General features: G+C 35.0%; 1 protein-coding gene across 2 annotated transcripts in view; it reads right to left on the minus strand.

The window, feature by feature from the left end:
• Positions 1–378: 378 nt before the first annotated feature.
• bdh2 (3-hydroxybutyrate dehydrogenase, type 2) overlaps positions 379–16,316 on the minus strand; it is a 33,068-nt gene continuing 17,130 nt past the window's right edge. Inside the window, exons 5-10 of one of the 2 annotated variants that reach the window (XM_028805213.2) lie at positions 10,867–10,975; positions 10,367–10,427; positions 9,122–9,235; positions 3,527–3,585; positions 1,679–1,771; positions 379–578 (exon numbers count right to left, since the gene is read on the minus strand). In XM_028805213.2, the coding sequence (XP_028661046.1) occupies positions 525–578; positions 1,679–1,771; positions 3,527–3,585; positions 9,122–9,235; positions 10,367–10,427; positions 10,867–10,975 (490 nt within the window). In that variant the 3' untranslated portion in view covers positions 379–524. The remainder of the gene's footprint in view (positions 579–1,678; positions 1,772–3,526; positions 3,586–9,121; positions 9,236–10,366; positions 10,428–10,866; positions 10,976–16,316) is intronic. The other variant, XM_028805212.2, reaches the window with a different exon arrangement.

The following is a 16,316-nucleotide window of genomic DNA, read 5'->3' on the forward strand; positions in this document are numbered from 1 at the left end:
TCACATCACAGTCCACTCATTATTAGCTGCCTGTAATAAAATCAACAAAAGCATTGTGTTGGTGACAGCAGAGCAATATAAAACAGATGAAAAGCAGTTCATTTTAAAGATGGGAAAGTGGATAAGCCACCTTTGAATATATGAAACAAATTCAGATATTCACAAGAGTAAGGTTCTTTTATGAAATATTTTTTCTAAGTGTATTCCATAGTACTAGGGTGTTATACCGAGTTAGCCATTATGAATGTAGAGAAAAGCCAAGCAAAATGACACCTTTTATTGGCTAACTAAAAAGATTACAATATGCAAGCTTTCGAGGCAACTCAGGCCCCTTCTTCAGGCAGAAGGGGCCTGAGTTGCCTCGAAAGCTTGCATATTGTAATCTTTTTAGTTAGCCAATAAAAGGTGTCATTTTGCTTGGCTTTTCTCTAAGTGTATTCCATAATTTGCTGACTAAAGTAATGTAAAACATTTGACCACAGAGATTTGTTCTTCAGAAGTAACTGCGTCCCATGTTCATTAGTTTACAGACTCCAGCCCCCATCAATTACATATTCAGATCCAGTTATAAAAGCAGCCTAAAAGAGAAAAACAATAAGTATGAAACCTTTTAAAAAATTATGTTATATAAAAATAGATGTACAGGAAATGAAAAAGGAACAATAAAATCTTGTTGACTTTGTAAAGCATATTGTGTAATATCTTATTTACAATAAAGGTTAACTAACTGATTTATTAACTGGGCTGGGAAAGTGGATAGCACTGCAACCACATAACCCTAAATTCCAGCTTGGGCACTGTTTGCCATTTTTAAGTTCTCATTGTTTACATATTTTTTTTTTTTTTTTTTTTTTAAACCTCCCCAAGATGTGCACGTTAGGCTAACTGGCTCAAAACTAATGAACATGTTTGGAAGCGTGCCCGGCAATGTGAATGGACAGGCTATGGCCCACTGTAACACAGCACTGGAGTAAACAGTTTCAGAAAATGAAATGAACAAGTCAAATTATAGGATAGATGCAATAATGAACAAAAGTGAATCCCTCTGCAATAAACTCAACATGGAAACTTTATATTAGAGAAGAACATTTTTTTGCAATGTCTTAATCCAAAATATAAATCTACCTGGCATGTCTGGGGATATCTGAACAACATTCTCCACAAAGACTAGCTTAAAACAAAAAATATGTGGCCTTAATATTAGTGTTTATTAATTAAATTCTTGATGCTATACAAGTTGAATAAATAAATAAAAGTATGTCAAAGTATGTAGAACTTTGTACTGTATTTTCATATAACATTAAAATTACTGGAATATTTTTTCCACAAAATCAAGGTTCTGTTCTATTCTATTCAGTACAGTATTTTATGATCTATGACCAAACTCCAGAGGGAGCATCATGGAATCCAACGAGTCATATTTCAAATCAACAGTGCCTGAATCAGGCATACTTATAATTACCGTAAATATGGCTCATACTATGCTCATCTACCACTTTATTTATTTATATGAATACTGCATATCAGTGCAAATAACCAAATTATCTTCTGGCCTTTTTCCAACTATAAATTACTAAAAATTAATTTCCTTTTACTGATTTGAATCTGATACATTCATCACAGAAACTCTTCTGTAAAATTTCTTCAGTTCCTGTTGATGGAGAAAGTATCTACTTACCTCGTCTGAAGCTAGAAACACACATAGATGTGCCACTTCTTCTGCTGTGCAGAATCTATTCATCCTCTGCCTTGCAAGAAAACCATTTAGTGCCTAATATGAAATAAAGTATTTGTTTCACCGATTAAATTTTTTTTTTTCATTTACATAATGGTGTATTTTAATTAGAAATACAGAGCAGCCCAATACATCAGAGTGGTTAATATCTGCTTCATTTTCTAAGCCTGTCCTTTGCTGGCAGACCATCAATTTGTTACTCATTAGTTATCCTCTTTGCCTAAATACATTAAATTCTACTTACAAAATACTTTTCCATTTATAAAAGAAACAGGTATTTAGCAAATTACGGAAGATTAATACCATAAGCAGCTGTTTGATAAATCATAAAGGCATGTGCAGCATAAAGTGTTTCTTACACTATGAAAAATATCTTATTAAAAATGAAGTTTCTCTAAGCAGCGCATTTTTTGTATTTCCCTCTATTTGGCAGTGTTTTACAATACTACAATGTGTACTTTACTCATTCAAAATTTTGCATAGTCTATTTGAATTATAAAATGTACGCACTGCTATTTTTTCCTCCGATTTGCATAAGCAAGAGGAAATGGAAGTCTCTCTATCAAAGTGTAACATGCCTATTTGAAATAAATACTTTTTTCCCCAAAAGATAAAGCATCATGGCACTGCATTGAGAACATCTAACTAAGAGTGACATTTTTGTACGGAACAGTCACCTTCAAAAAGATTGTACTGCTAGTGCTTATCTACACCCATTCTAATGAGGAGTCCCAGGCCAGGCAGGAGTGTTTGCTTGTATCTGGCTGGAAGAATATAACCTGCTGCTAGGGCTCTGTAGGCGTATTATTACTTATTGTGTATTGAATAGGAAGGCTGAGTCCTCCGCTTGCTATTCATTTCAAGGAGAGGTCGTGACTAGGGAGTGCCAACAGCCTTTACAATCGGGTACAATCGGGTCAGCACATCCACCAATTGTTTCATGGCCCCCAGGTGCATGGTGATTTTTTTTGCAGGAAAGATGGCAGAGAAGATAGAAGAAGAGAGAGTACACTGATGTGTAGAAGATGGAGTAGGATCACTGGGCATGTTTGGTGGCATGAACAAGATAACCAATCATGAAAGCAACAGAAGATATCATGAAAGAGCAGAAGATGGAAAAGAGAGGAGATGGAAGACAAGTGAGGGCACAGTGGAAGAGAAACCAGTGTAATATGATAAGGTATGAAGTTCTTGGGGAACTGAAAATGTACTGGGATGCTTTCAGTAAACCGATTCTGCAAAAGATGTTAGACTTTGTCCAAAGGCAATTAGAAATTACTTTTGAAAAGGTGGATGGGAAAGTGAGGCGATTGTTTTCTCTACCTTTGCACTGTTTCTGGGATTAATGTGGAGATTTTTAAAATTCCAAACCCTGAGTACTGACATTGGGCAGACATGTATACCACATCCCAAAGGTTATTAAATGTGCCAGTCCAATAAATGCATTTAGAGTCAGGGCAGACCCCATTGATTTCCAGAGCCGTTCTTTGGCCACCCCTGGTTTCACACCTATTTTCTTTAAAGCAGCAGATGCCCATAAAAATCAGTACTTATTGGTGAAAATCTTAATGATATACAAGTTGTATAAATATGTGTTGTCAATAGCTTTGTTGTATGGGTGATAAAATCAGAATTAAGTTGTACCAGTAACAAAGAAATTAAAAAATAAACTTTTGCTTAACTCTTTAATATGGGATGAATTGTACAAAGTCCCATGCAATACTTTTGCGCTGTCCATAATGGAAATTTCAAGAAGTGTTTCATGTTACAATTTAAAGACATTACAATTACCTGTTCTGGGTTAGGCATGGCTTGGATTCGTTCCCTTAGCGAAGGCGTATCTACCGTTCCTGACACAAAAGAAAATCAGGTTGTATAATTGCATCCAAAATTGAAATCGTGATAGAAAAAAGTACATTATAATGTTTGTAAATGATTTAGATAGTCTGCCCTTAATATACCCAGTTTGATCACATCAAATAGCACAGTGAAAATCCACAGGACCCTCTGCAACAGCAGATGTTTGGGCCCATCCCCTAAAAAAAGTTTGTTTTAAACTCTCCTCTGAAAACAAAATATTCAAATAATAATAGTAATTCTTTATATAGCACTTTTCTCACTACTCAAATCGCTTTACATAGTGAGTGGGGAGCCACTTCAACCACCACCAATGTGTTGCATCCACCTGGATGATGTGACAGCAGGCATTTTGACCCAGTATGCTCACAACACATTAGCTGTTAGGTGGTGAAGTGATGAGAAACAGTCAGAAAATTAGTAACAGGGGATGATTAGGGGGCCAGAATGACAAGGCTGTGATAGGCAATTTAGCCAGGACACTGGGATAAACCCTACGCTTTACAAAAGATGCCCAGGGATATTTTATGACCACAAACAGTTAGGACCTTGATTTTATGACTCATCCGAAGGACTGCACCATTTCTATAGCATAGTGTCCCCGTCACTGCACTGGCGTATTGGGTTTCACATTCAGACCACAGGGTAAGCCCCCCAGCTGGCTTTCACCAACACCTCTTCCAGCAGCAACCCAAGCTTTTCCTGGTTGGTCTTTTTTCCAGAGTCTGTGCTGTGCCTGGTCAGTTTGTTGCAATTCAGAGGAAAACTGCTATGGTGTTAACATAATAATAATGAAACATTTTGAGAATCCATTGTTTTTATCTACTTACTTTTGCTCAAATGCTACAAACTGTTATTTCTACCTCGGTTCATTTTTAATAAGTTCATGGTCAGTATGCAAAATATCCTATGGTAATTGGGATATGGTAGTCTTGTTGACTGAACATTAAAATCTTACTTTCGTTCTCTGGAATGCAAAATAAATTAGATATGCATATTTTAACTGATAACATTCTCCATATCTTAGGCATACAAATTGCATTATGCACGGATATGTAGTCTGCAAACAAGAAACAGCCAGCATTATGTGGAAAAGTTGCTTTTCATGACATATGTAACAAACACTTTCTGTGAAAGACCACTGAAGCTTTGCTTGGATCTCCTGTCAGGCCCTGCTCACTCCGACTCATTGTTGGGAATTGACGTCCTCTTGATAGTACTGCCAAAAGAATAATCTCAACAACAGGCTTGTTTTGTTTAGTGAACAAATAAATACAGTAACACCGCAATTCTGTGTGGGGTTCTGGTCTATTTGCTTCCTAAGAAAGTGTCTCATTCTTGAACCCTCCCAAATCAAGAGATGTAGGCAGCTGCCGCTCAAACTTCCCTAGTCCAATCTACTTTGCTCTCAGACACTAATCTTGCCTTGCCAAGGCTGTGAAGCTGTGAAGGTCCTACCTGTAAAAAGCTCCCTGCACTCTGTTGCAACCCGAGTAATGGGCACCGAATAATTAATAATATTACACAATATGACACACCAATTTTTCAGTTTTATTTTGCTGAAAAATACAAAATAAGCATTTTTCTGTTTTAAAACTAATATATATTGTTTTGGCTAGCTTTGCGCACATCTTCTTAGTGGTTTGAAGGGATGCATTTCCTTCTTCAGCAAAACAGAAAGCAATATTTTTTTCAGACTGTTTGCAAAGGCCTTAGACAGAATTTTAATTTTGTTTCATTAATTACGTTTTCTCATTACAAATTGATGAAAATGTCTGTTGGAGATTACAGGTTTATAGGTATGTATCTTTTCCATTTAGTAAATAATGGTTTCTAAGATTTCAGATAATGTAAATGGTTTATCCATTATGTCTATGCATGATAACACAAATATACCACAACACAAGGCCATTACTGATTTAAACCTTGTTACTCTTGTATTATCCTCTGAAGAAGTTATGTATCTCTCTACCTTTTAACATTTTTGAACCAGCAGCAGTACCAACAATTTTGACAGTGTTCTGGATTTAACTTATATTTGATGTGTTATTTGATTGTCTAAAGCATTTTCTTCATGTTTATAGACTGAGTGATACGAAGTATGTAATTACTGCTCAGCTTCTATTATGCATAAGAAATTGTTTTTCATTTGGAATGCTAGTTTTCCTGAGTTGGCATTTTGCATATTCTTTGTTAGGTTTACAGATCAATTAATTCTGTTATTCTTCTGTTTTGATCTTCCTCTTAAGTGAACCTTATTTTATCAGTGAATGGTAAATGTGTGAAGACAGAACTTTAATAAAAACATCATCTGCCTCTAGAATTGGGTTTAATTGGCAGTTACTAATTTAAAAGGTGCTCCCAGCATAAGTTGAGCATGATCAGAAATAATGGCCTTCTAATTGCATAATTTGTTGCAAAATATTAATAATTTAAAATAATCGTTCTTTTCATATTTGTGATGTACAGGAGAAAAAAAAAAAAAGTAAACCATCTTGGGTATGAATAAAAAAAAATTCCATTGGTATGATATTTTAATATATAGGTTACTGCATTGATTACCCAGGCTATTGCTCTTTCTTAAAGAAGAAGTTTTATACAGTACTTTATTTTAGTGGCCAGTGTACTTACTCACTGAATAGTAAACCAAATGTTCACCTCTAGAACTTTTTTTGTTTAATTAAAAATCTGTTCATTCACCCTTAAACACAATTTAGTTAAAACTGGTGGGTATACTCCCGTTTCAATTTTATTTTCATACTTGTTCATTTAAATTATCAGATGAGTGCTTCAGCACTTTTACATGCTCTCAAAGTAGTACTGTTAATCTAATCCACAAATGTTTATTCACAGAATCATGCTTTGTTAAGACCAGCTTCAAGTCTATCACTATCACAATATTCTTTCCTTTTATTCTTATTCTGTAAACACCTGTAACTATTTTGGAGAATACTATGGCATTTTATTCAGTAGACAACACATACATACATTTTTGTTAGATATTTTTTTGTTGTATTAAACATGGTCTACATCAGCAGTGAGCTATTAGGCTAACAACCACACTGTTTATAATACTTTAACCAACTTCTTAAAGGATTACTATTAAAATGGTAGATTAACAGAAATTTAGAAGTCACCTAAGATTTTCTAGCAGCTAACTAAGCACAATTACAGAGAGACTGCAGCAGCCATTCTATTATTTTGTTACCTGAGCTACACGTAAAGTACTATGTATCACTGAGATGCATTCAAGGACTTGGTAATTAGTAAGTAATTGGTAGTTCAGTTGTTGTACATTTCAGAAATCAGCTGGTACTAGTCAGTGGACAACTAACTATGGTTTTTGAGTACCTACTAAAATGTATTAATTCAAGTCTCAAACATTTTGTCAGCTGCTTTTTGAATATACTGTCTGCCTTAAATGCTCTATGTTATCATTTGAAATCTCTTTGATTAGTTTGATTTTCTAACAATACATATTTCTGGTTTTAAGTGAATGTAGGATTATAACATACATATTTGAAAAAAAAAAACAAAAGATAACCACACTGACAGTTTTGTTAATTTGTAACAGTTTTTTGATAGGAAAATCAATTAAATGATTTTCATTTTCAGAGAATTTACTAATATTTAGCAAGGGTACTTTTTGTACACAATATCCACAATGGCTTCTATCGTGTGACTGAAAAACTGATGCATAACTGTTTGTTAATGTCCACTGTCAGTAATTGTTGTAACAGTAATGTAACTAATATATAATACAAGGAAAATAGAAGTTATGCAAGTCTAGATATTAAGTGACTTTAAAAATTAAAAATAAAATTTCACAAAGACAGGTTTATGACATACTGCTAAGGTTTTGCTACAAACATTTGGCATAGTGATTAGCAGATAATTATACTGGAAAGAATACAAGTCATATTCCAAGATATTACAAAAAAGGGTAAAATAAATCTTTTTTTCATAGAAACAAAATCTACACCTTTTATCTGCAGAAAACAAAGATAAAAAAATGTAAAAAATACACAAATAGATACGAGAGTCTAACTATATATCACAATTAAAGTAATATTTAATAGTTTCTTGTTGGACAGCTTGATTTTTGGCATCTTCTACATATTTAAAAGGTTTTCCCTCAAAAATTAGCAAGAAAGAATTTGTCACTTTCGGACAAAATATTCATTGAAGACACACTGTGTCAAACAAATTCCATTATAAATGGATAGAGATTTAGCACTTCATGCATGTCACCATAATAAAATAAGTATGAAAATACAACCAGGGTTACATTCATTATTGGACAAAGTTAACAAAGTTGGAGCATTTTTAAATTTTTATTTACTTCAAAGACAGAAATGCCACATTTATAAAAATGTTTAATGTTCAGAAATAACAGTGAATCTAGAAATGTAATCAGAATATATAAAACACATTTTCTGATAGAATTTTACAACATAGTTTACTTAAAAAACTAAGCCCAAATAGACTTTTGGTGGCTCAACAGCTTTCAAAGAGAACAATTTCCAATTCAAGAGATCTAAAAATTGCATTGACTGATGTCCTGCTGTTAGTGGAGGAGGGTTTATGGCCAAAAATAACTTACATAACATTTTTGAAAGTGTACCTGACGCAGAGTTAAAATTTTAAAAGTCTCAAGCTAAAACTGTTGGCAGCAATGATGTTGCCTGTGATGGATAGCAGGCCATTATGTGGCCAGTAAATTACAGCCCTTCATGAGCCTAGCGGTAAATAGGCTTGGAAAACCGAGTCCCTACAGTAAAGGAGAATAAAAGAACCACAATCAAACCACACAGCAAAATAAATAAAAAAGAGCACCACTTAAAAAAAACGTAGTAATCGGGGGTAATAGTAAGCCAAGATTTAATCTTTAAATCCCCCTAGAGCTGGCCGCCCACCAAAACGGAGTGATTGTACAAAAAGAAGACTAATGAGGGAAGTCACCAGGAGACCTATGATAACTCTGAAGGAATTACAAGCTATAGTGACTAAGATTGAAGAGACTGTGAACACAACAACTATTCCCTGGGTACTTCACAAGTCACAGCTTTATGGGAGAATGACAAAGAGAAAGCCACTGTTTTTTAAAGACACCCTGAAGTCACCTGAGCTGTTTGACCCACAGACTAAACAACATGTTTGGTACAAGCCAAACACACCATCCCCACCATGAAGCAAGGTGGTGGTAGCATTATGCTGTGGGATGCTTCTCTGTAGCAGGCCCTGGAAGCCCTTTGAGGGTAAAGAGTCAAATTAATACTGCAAAATCCTGGGGAATCCTGGAGGAGAACCTGATGCAGTCTGCAAGAAACTTGAACCTTGGGAGAAGATTTGTTTTCCAGTAAGGTAACAACTCTAAGCTAAAAGCCAAAAGGTATACAGATGGTACTAATGTCCAACAGAGAATTTGTGGCTGAGCTTGAAAAAGGCTGTTCCCCATGTGACCTGACCCTAACTGCTCTAAAGACATTGCTAATGACTGGCTTGATCTGTAGCTTTAAAGTTACTTACCAGGACAAATGCAGTTACAGCGAATACCTTGCTCAATGAAGTCCGCAGCTACAGATTTAGTAAGTCCAATAACAGCAGCCTTAGATGTGCTATAAACACATCGGTTCACAACACCTTTAGCAAGAACAGAGTCAGACATAAATTTTGTGCTCTTACTTTAGGATAAAGGAAAATAAAAAAAAAACATGACTCTTATTTAGATAGCCAGAGCCCACTTTACCTTACTGTTTGGGATAAAGCAAGCAAATAAGCAAGAAACAACAAACACAAAATGTTACGTTCCACTTTTTTTTTTTTACACTTTAAATTAAAGGAAAGAAACAGTACGTTTATCTGCCATGAATTAAGATCTCTATCTTTTAGAGATAAAATCTTTCTTACAAAGTATTTTTTGGCAGAGAGTGACAGTTACAACTCTGTCTTTTTACTCAAAATAATCAAGAGATCATTTAATAAAACCAATGTCAATTTTGTACTCCTTTGTATGATATTATCAAAAGCATTTCATTAATTTAAAGCATAAATATTCATTTATGAAAAGTCTAAAGTGTAACCTGGTAGAATGGGTAACAAGAAGTTGTCAGTAGCCAAATTGGTATAGCATCAATACAGTCTGTCACAGACTACACAATAAAACAGCCAATTAAGTTGGCATTTAATGCTGTATCTGATGTAAGCTGAGAAAATGTTTCTGGGGGAAGGTAAATCTAGTAACCCATAATCTCATACTCAATGCTTGTGAAGAGATGTAGAAAACTGACAAGACAATTTTAATTGGGTATGCCAAACTGGCAGAGATTTTAAATAGTATTATTTTTGTTTATATTATAATGCCATAATAATTTTAAGTCTAAAATGATGGCCCCCAAAATTATGGAATTTATCTGCCTATGACATGCCCTTTCACTTTCAGAATTTGCTAAATCAAGATACTGGCTGAAGAGGCTATACTATATTGCATTGTTGCTCCATTGCTAGCACTGTTTACATTGATCATTTAGTAAAACTAAATGTTCCTGACCCCATTCATTCTGTTTTTCTATTCTTTGTTTTCTGCTTTGCTGCCTGGCACAAATGCTTATTGGACCATGCTACTCACCATGAACTTTGGACTAACAACAAACAACTGATCACAATAATACAAAAATATTTGTAACAAATAGACTTTTCTGCGAATACTTTGCACAGTTATCTTGTGTTTTCTTAACTTTTCAAATGTGAGAAACCCATATAGTGTATGTTTACCTTTGATGGATGATGCCACAGAAGACATATTAATAATGTTGCCAGACTTTCGCTCCAGCATCTGTGGAAAAACAGATACTTGCTCTAAATTTTGCAAAGCCAACACAGTGTATTTTTTAATTCAACACTCTTTAATTCTTTTTCAGAACCTATCTATCATATTCCTGGGATGAAGGGAACCAAAACTAATCCTAGACTCACTGGATCCAAGCGTAAGAGACATGGCATTAAACTGTAGGGCAGACATGTCCACAGCAACACTCATACCAGACCAGTTTAGATTTGCTAATCAGTCCAAAATGCAAGTCTTTGGAATGAGAGAGAAAGTCAGAGTACTCTTAGGAAACCTGTGCAGGCACAGAGAGGACAAGCAAACACCTAATCAGACAGTGCTAGTGCTGGGACTGAAATCAAGTACTCTGAGTTAGTAATGCAACAGTATTAATCACAACCTTAAACTATTGATTACAAAAAAGTTACAAGAAAAAAAAAAAAATCACCTTTGGCAGAAAAGTTCTTATCATCATGTACATGCTGCGAACATTTACGTTCATTGTGAAGTCCCAGTCATTTTCAGTGCAATCCAGAATGGAGCCATGATGGACAAATCTAAATAAGGATTGGACTCATAAGTTAAATACAATGTTAGAAGTAGTTCATGAACTTTTATTGCTGACCGTTAAAGTCAAAGTCAAATATATATCAAATTTATCCCTTTTAAAATGTAAGGCCAAGATTATACACATTATGAATAAGTCATAATAGTTAAATGAATTCAGCACTAAAGGTAGAACTATGTAGAATGAGTTTAATGTTTCTATACAGTCATTTTAAAATTACAAGTAAAATTCAGAAATACTGGTAAAAATTAAACAGTTTGTTCTTCTGAATCAAAGTAAGTATTTAGCACTGGAGACTGGATTATGGATGTTACTTGTGCTAAAAGTTTCAATGCACACAATGCTCAAGAAATAAATTACATCGTTGTAAGTTTTAGATTATATTGATTGAAGAGGAAATTCATTTGATTGACTTGTTAGTGAAAGACAGGAAGGATGAAAATTAAAATGTTCAGACAATAACTATCATACTAGAAACAAGGGTTCAAGTGGGTTCCAGAAGCATTTACATGTCACACACTTAGTTTTGCATCTGTAATTTAAATCATTTAACACAAAAGTATTCTGCCCACAAAACACCACGAGTAGACTGGACTTTCATTTGTTGAATTGCAAGAAACTCTAATAGAAGTTGATGAATGGCCTCCACACCTATCCTGACTGCTCTGAAGGATGCTTTCTTTAGGCAATCTTAACGCAGCTTGCATTTGATTGAAGATGAGTGTTTTCTGTGCAAACTGTTGTGTTTGAAGATGTCATTATCTATGTTAAAAAGAACATACATAAGTAATTCTTAAGAATAAAAATTGTTTTGCTGCAAAGACAATTTGTTCTGCAGGTTTTTATTTTGATGTTCAGATAAAGTGGCTTTAGAATCATTTAGAAAGATATGATATAGACAGACAACGGAAGAAGTCGCCTTTCCTCCACTCTAATCACTACATACATGACACTAAGCAAAAGACCCTATACAGTCAGCAATTACAGAGAAAAAAATATTTTAATGATAATGCAACAAGTGAGGCCAATGTGTGGTAAAATGCAACAAATACATTTAAAAAATATCAAATTTACCTGAGAGTCAGAGAAAATACCCTTTATATTACTAGGTTAAGCACTATGGACTCTCTTCATATAAGTAATAAATAATAGTATTATGTATAGCAGGGCTGTCAAACCCAAGACCTATGGACAATTTTAAAGCAGCATTAGAATCAATGTACAAAACAATGTCGATGTCAATTTATTTTAGTGTCTATTCCAAAGTAAAACCAAACTGCTTTACAGCATTATGAAATATAACACTCTAAAAATACAAATGAAAAGTAAAAGTGAAATTGTCCAAATGCATGCAAACAAAAACATTAATACAAAGAGGAAGGGCTGAAGAACTCAAAAAAGCCTTAGTACACAAATAAGCCTTGGCTCAGCCTTAAAGGCATTAACAGAAGAAATAGTCCTAATAAACAGAGATAGACTTGTCCTAAGGCACAGTGTAGATACTAAAAAGGTACAGTCTTCCTTTGATTTCAGACAAGAACAGGGACTAGAGAAAAGTGATTGTGCTGAAGACTTTAAAGATCTTGATACTGATGCTGGACAAAGTACAGTAACTCAGTTAGGTAACAGTGAGCTGAACCATGCAGAGCAGAGCAGCTGAAATTGGCAAAATCCAATGCCTCTCTTAGCAACAGGGAGCATCCTAGTAACTGCATTCTGAACTAACTGTAGCCGAGATAACACAGACTGATTAACACGCAAGTAAAGTGCATTGTAGTAATCTAGTCATGAGGAAATAAAGACACGAAAACCAAACAAAAACAAAAAAAAAAAAAAAAAAAAAAAAGACTTGGGCTTAGAAATCTGAGATAATAAAAGTTGCTCCTGATACCTGAATTTGTCTGACTCATAAATCTGAGCTTGAATCAAGAATAAAACCCAAGCTCTTAACTGTTGAGTTGGGCATAAGACTTCCAAAGCCTACCCTCAAATTTCTGACTTTATCAGTAGTGAAAAAAGCAATCAACTCACTTTTGTTTTCATTAAAGCAGAAGAAAACTCTCTGCCATCCAGATTTTGATCCAATTAAAACTCACAGTAAGGGACTCAAGTCACTGAGTATCCTCAGATGTCAATATCGCCTGAAAGGCAGTGATACATTATATTGTGCTGCTTCAAGATATTTGCTAAATGCCAAAGGAAGCATATAAATAAATAACAATACAGAACCAAAGACAGACCCTTGAGGAACTCCACATGCCAACAGAGCAGAGGAAGAAAAGCAATCACCAATTTTAACAGAGAAAGACCTGTCCCTAAGTTATGATGTAAACCACTTCAAGGCTGTCCCCTGGATGTCAGCCATTAGTTCTACATGAGAAGAGATGTAAAAATCGAGATCCTGACTCAAGTAGTAATAAAAGACCCCTGGGCATCCTTTAAAACAGTAGGATGTACCCAGATATCCTGGCTAAAGTGTCCATCATGACTTTGCCTATTTTGGGCCTCCTAATCATCCCCTGTTCCTTATTGGTTGACTAAATTTCTCACCCCTTCACCACCTAATAGATACTGTGCAATGCGTGTACTGGTGCAAAAACAATTTCCATGGCATCATCCAGGTGGATGGTGCACATTGGTGGTGGTGGTGGAAGTGGAGGCCCCTAAAGTCTATGTAAAGCACTTTGAACGGCTAGAAAAGCACTCTGTGAATGTAGCTCTAACACTGTGAATCTGCCATACTTCTGAAATTAAAAAAGTCTGTTCTTGAAGATCTCATGAGATCTCCAGTCTTTCTTACTTACATCTCTGTTCCACTCTCCTACAGTTTCTTCTAAGAAACCAAATGTCATCATTCAACTGTGAGCAAGCCTTAGACCTTAACTGGAGTTGAGATATCTAAAATTGTAGTGCATGACATAGTAAATAAACAGATAAGCTCCTTGGTATCTAATGAGGAGGATGGGAAATCCTGGATGGACAACAAAGGAGCATTAGTGAAAGCATTAACAAAAAAACTGATAATATATGAAGTAATAGTCGGATACTGATAGGTTACTGTCTCATCTTTTAAAGCCTCTCTTGGTGACTCAACAAAAAATAAAATCAGGGAATGATCTGACACTGAAACAGCATTGGTAAAAACAGCACGGATTGAGAAGCCCCTTGAGAAGAAGAAAAAAAAAAATGTACGTACATGGATATATGTAGGACCAGTCATCCACTGTTGTAAATTAAAGGAGACCATAAGCTATATAAACTCCTTATCTATCAGTCTTTTAGAGTAGCAATATGAATATTAAAGCCTCCCAAAAACAACAATTGATCTGTACTAAGCAACAGTGATGAAAAAAGCTCAGAGAACTAAATAAAGAAAAATACGAGAAAGAGGAGGTCTATAATCAATCATACAGTGCACTGGATATAAAAGTGTTATCTTCAACAATGGTACCTCGAAAGTCTTAAATTGCTCCATCTGCATTAAATGCCCTTTAAAACAGTTTCTGAAGACCACAGTAACACCACCACCATCATCCTGATCCAAAGATCTTGAGGTACTATAAAGTTTAAAGTTCTGCAGGACAGTTTCAGTAAGTGGGGGCAAAGTCGCTGTAAATGACTTTCAATAACATTATTTAAAACAAAAGAGTTAGTAAATAAACACCTCACATTCATCAGCGCCATTTCTGCTGGAGGTAACTCACCCAACTGCAGTGGGGCATTCTTCATTAATCTTAAAACTGTCAAAGTTAACCACAGATTAAGATATCAATTGTCTTGTCTGCCTGCAGTGCTACTGCTAGAAAGTAATGAGAAGACAAGTATATCCAGTCAAGATATTATGCCATCTAAAGTGAGAATGTGTAATGGAAGCAGACAGGGCACCCAAATTAGTTTCAGATGTCATTGCCCTGATGCTGGCCCAAATGACAGTCTCGTTTCACTTTCACCGTCTTCTGCACCACTTCCACGAGAATGGTCAAAACCATAGAACTTCAGCTGGAAGGGAAGAACTCCAGAAAGTCCGAAGTTGATAATTCTCACAACAAGCATAAGCAAGAAAGCAGAATTCTTCATATACATTCTGTATCATAAACAGAGTGGAACAATCATAATGAATAGCTGTCAATATACCACGAGGAAGCAAAAATAAAATAAATACCATAGACAAACAAGCAATAAAAAACAGCAACAGTGTGCAAAACACATATACTGGTGCCTTCTTGCTGCCAACCTTTGCCAAAACATTTTAATTAATGGCCTGTGATGGTCCCATTTTCTCAAAAATTTAAGAAAGATAGATTTATTATCTCTCTATTTACATTGCCATTAAAATAAATTTATAGTATAGGCTCATGTTTATTTGTGCAGCAAGGTGAACCACACCAGTTAGAATCAAAACTGGCTGCTTCTAATTTAAAAAAAAAAAAAAAAAAAAAAAGGGGAAAAGGAGGGGTGAACTCACAGCCGTAAAGAACTCTACTGTTTTAGCATGATGTCAAAGATGTGACAGTCTCGTAAAGGAGATGGTAGTTCATCTTTACACACAACACTGCTGCCACACCACTTACTTTTTAAAGCCGCCTTTTGAATTTTCGCCAACTTCATTGTTATATGTGAAAAAAAATGCTTTTACATTTCCATTGATGTTAAATGTGATGACTATCCATTTCTGACCAACTCTGAATGTGATCTGTGAATCCATCACCAGCAAGTTCACACATTATCAGCGTAGCTAAGTGGCTTCTGATCATGACGCATGTTAATATCCTGTAGGTGTAAATGGATGTGCTTTGCTTAGCAGCAGATTCAAGCATATGTCCTGACTGCATCTCATACTGGACTTAATGGGCTGATATAACTATATATATGGTGGTAGTTTTTTGTTCATATATTCTGGCCTATATAAAGTGGGTATATAAAGTGTAATGTTTGGCCCTCAATAAGGAAGAGTCTGAAACCCGTGATGTACTGCATAAAAATAAACTAAACTGATATGAACAGAATTGATAATCAGGAGACCCAGATTTACAAGGGAAAAACTGCTGAGTCTTGATTAGTAAGCATTTTACTATCTAAATATTATACTGGATGACTGTATAAAACCTCTCAACAGAGGGAAAAAAAAGTTTCACTTTCTAGGAAAAGATCAAATAGCTAATCAGTAAAGCATAAAACTGCAATGCTGCAATCAGAATAAAAAAATACTAAGAGATTAGTAAAAACTGTGAGCACTGCAGACAGCCTTCAGAGATCATCAACAATTGATTCATGGAATTCTATACTGATCAATTTATTTTTTAAGTTTTTGCACAAATTAACCAACATAT

Source organism: Erpetoichthys calabaricus, chromosome 7, assembly GCF_900747795.2.
Source record: "Erpetoichthys calabaricus chromosome 7, fErpCal1.3, whole genome shotgun sequence".
NCBI classification, from domain to species: Eukaryota; Metazoa; Chordata; class Cladistia; order Polypteriformes; family Polypteridae; genus Erpetoichthys; species Erpetoichthys calabaricus.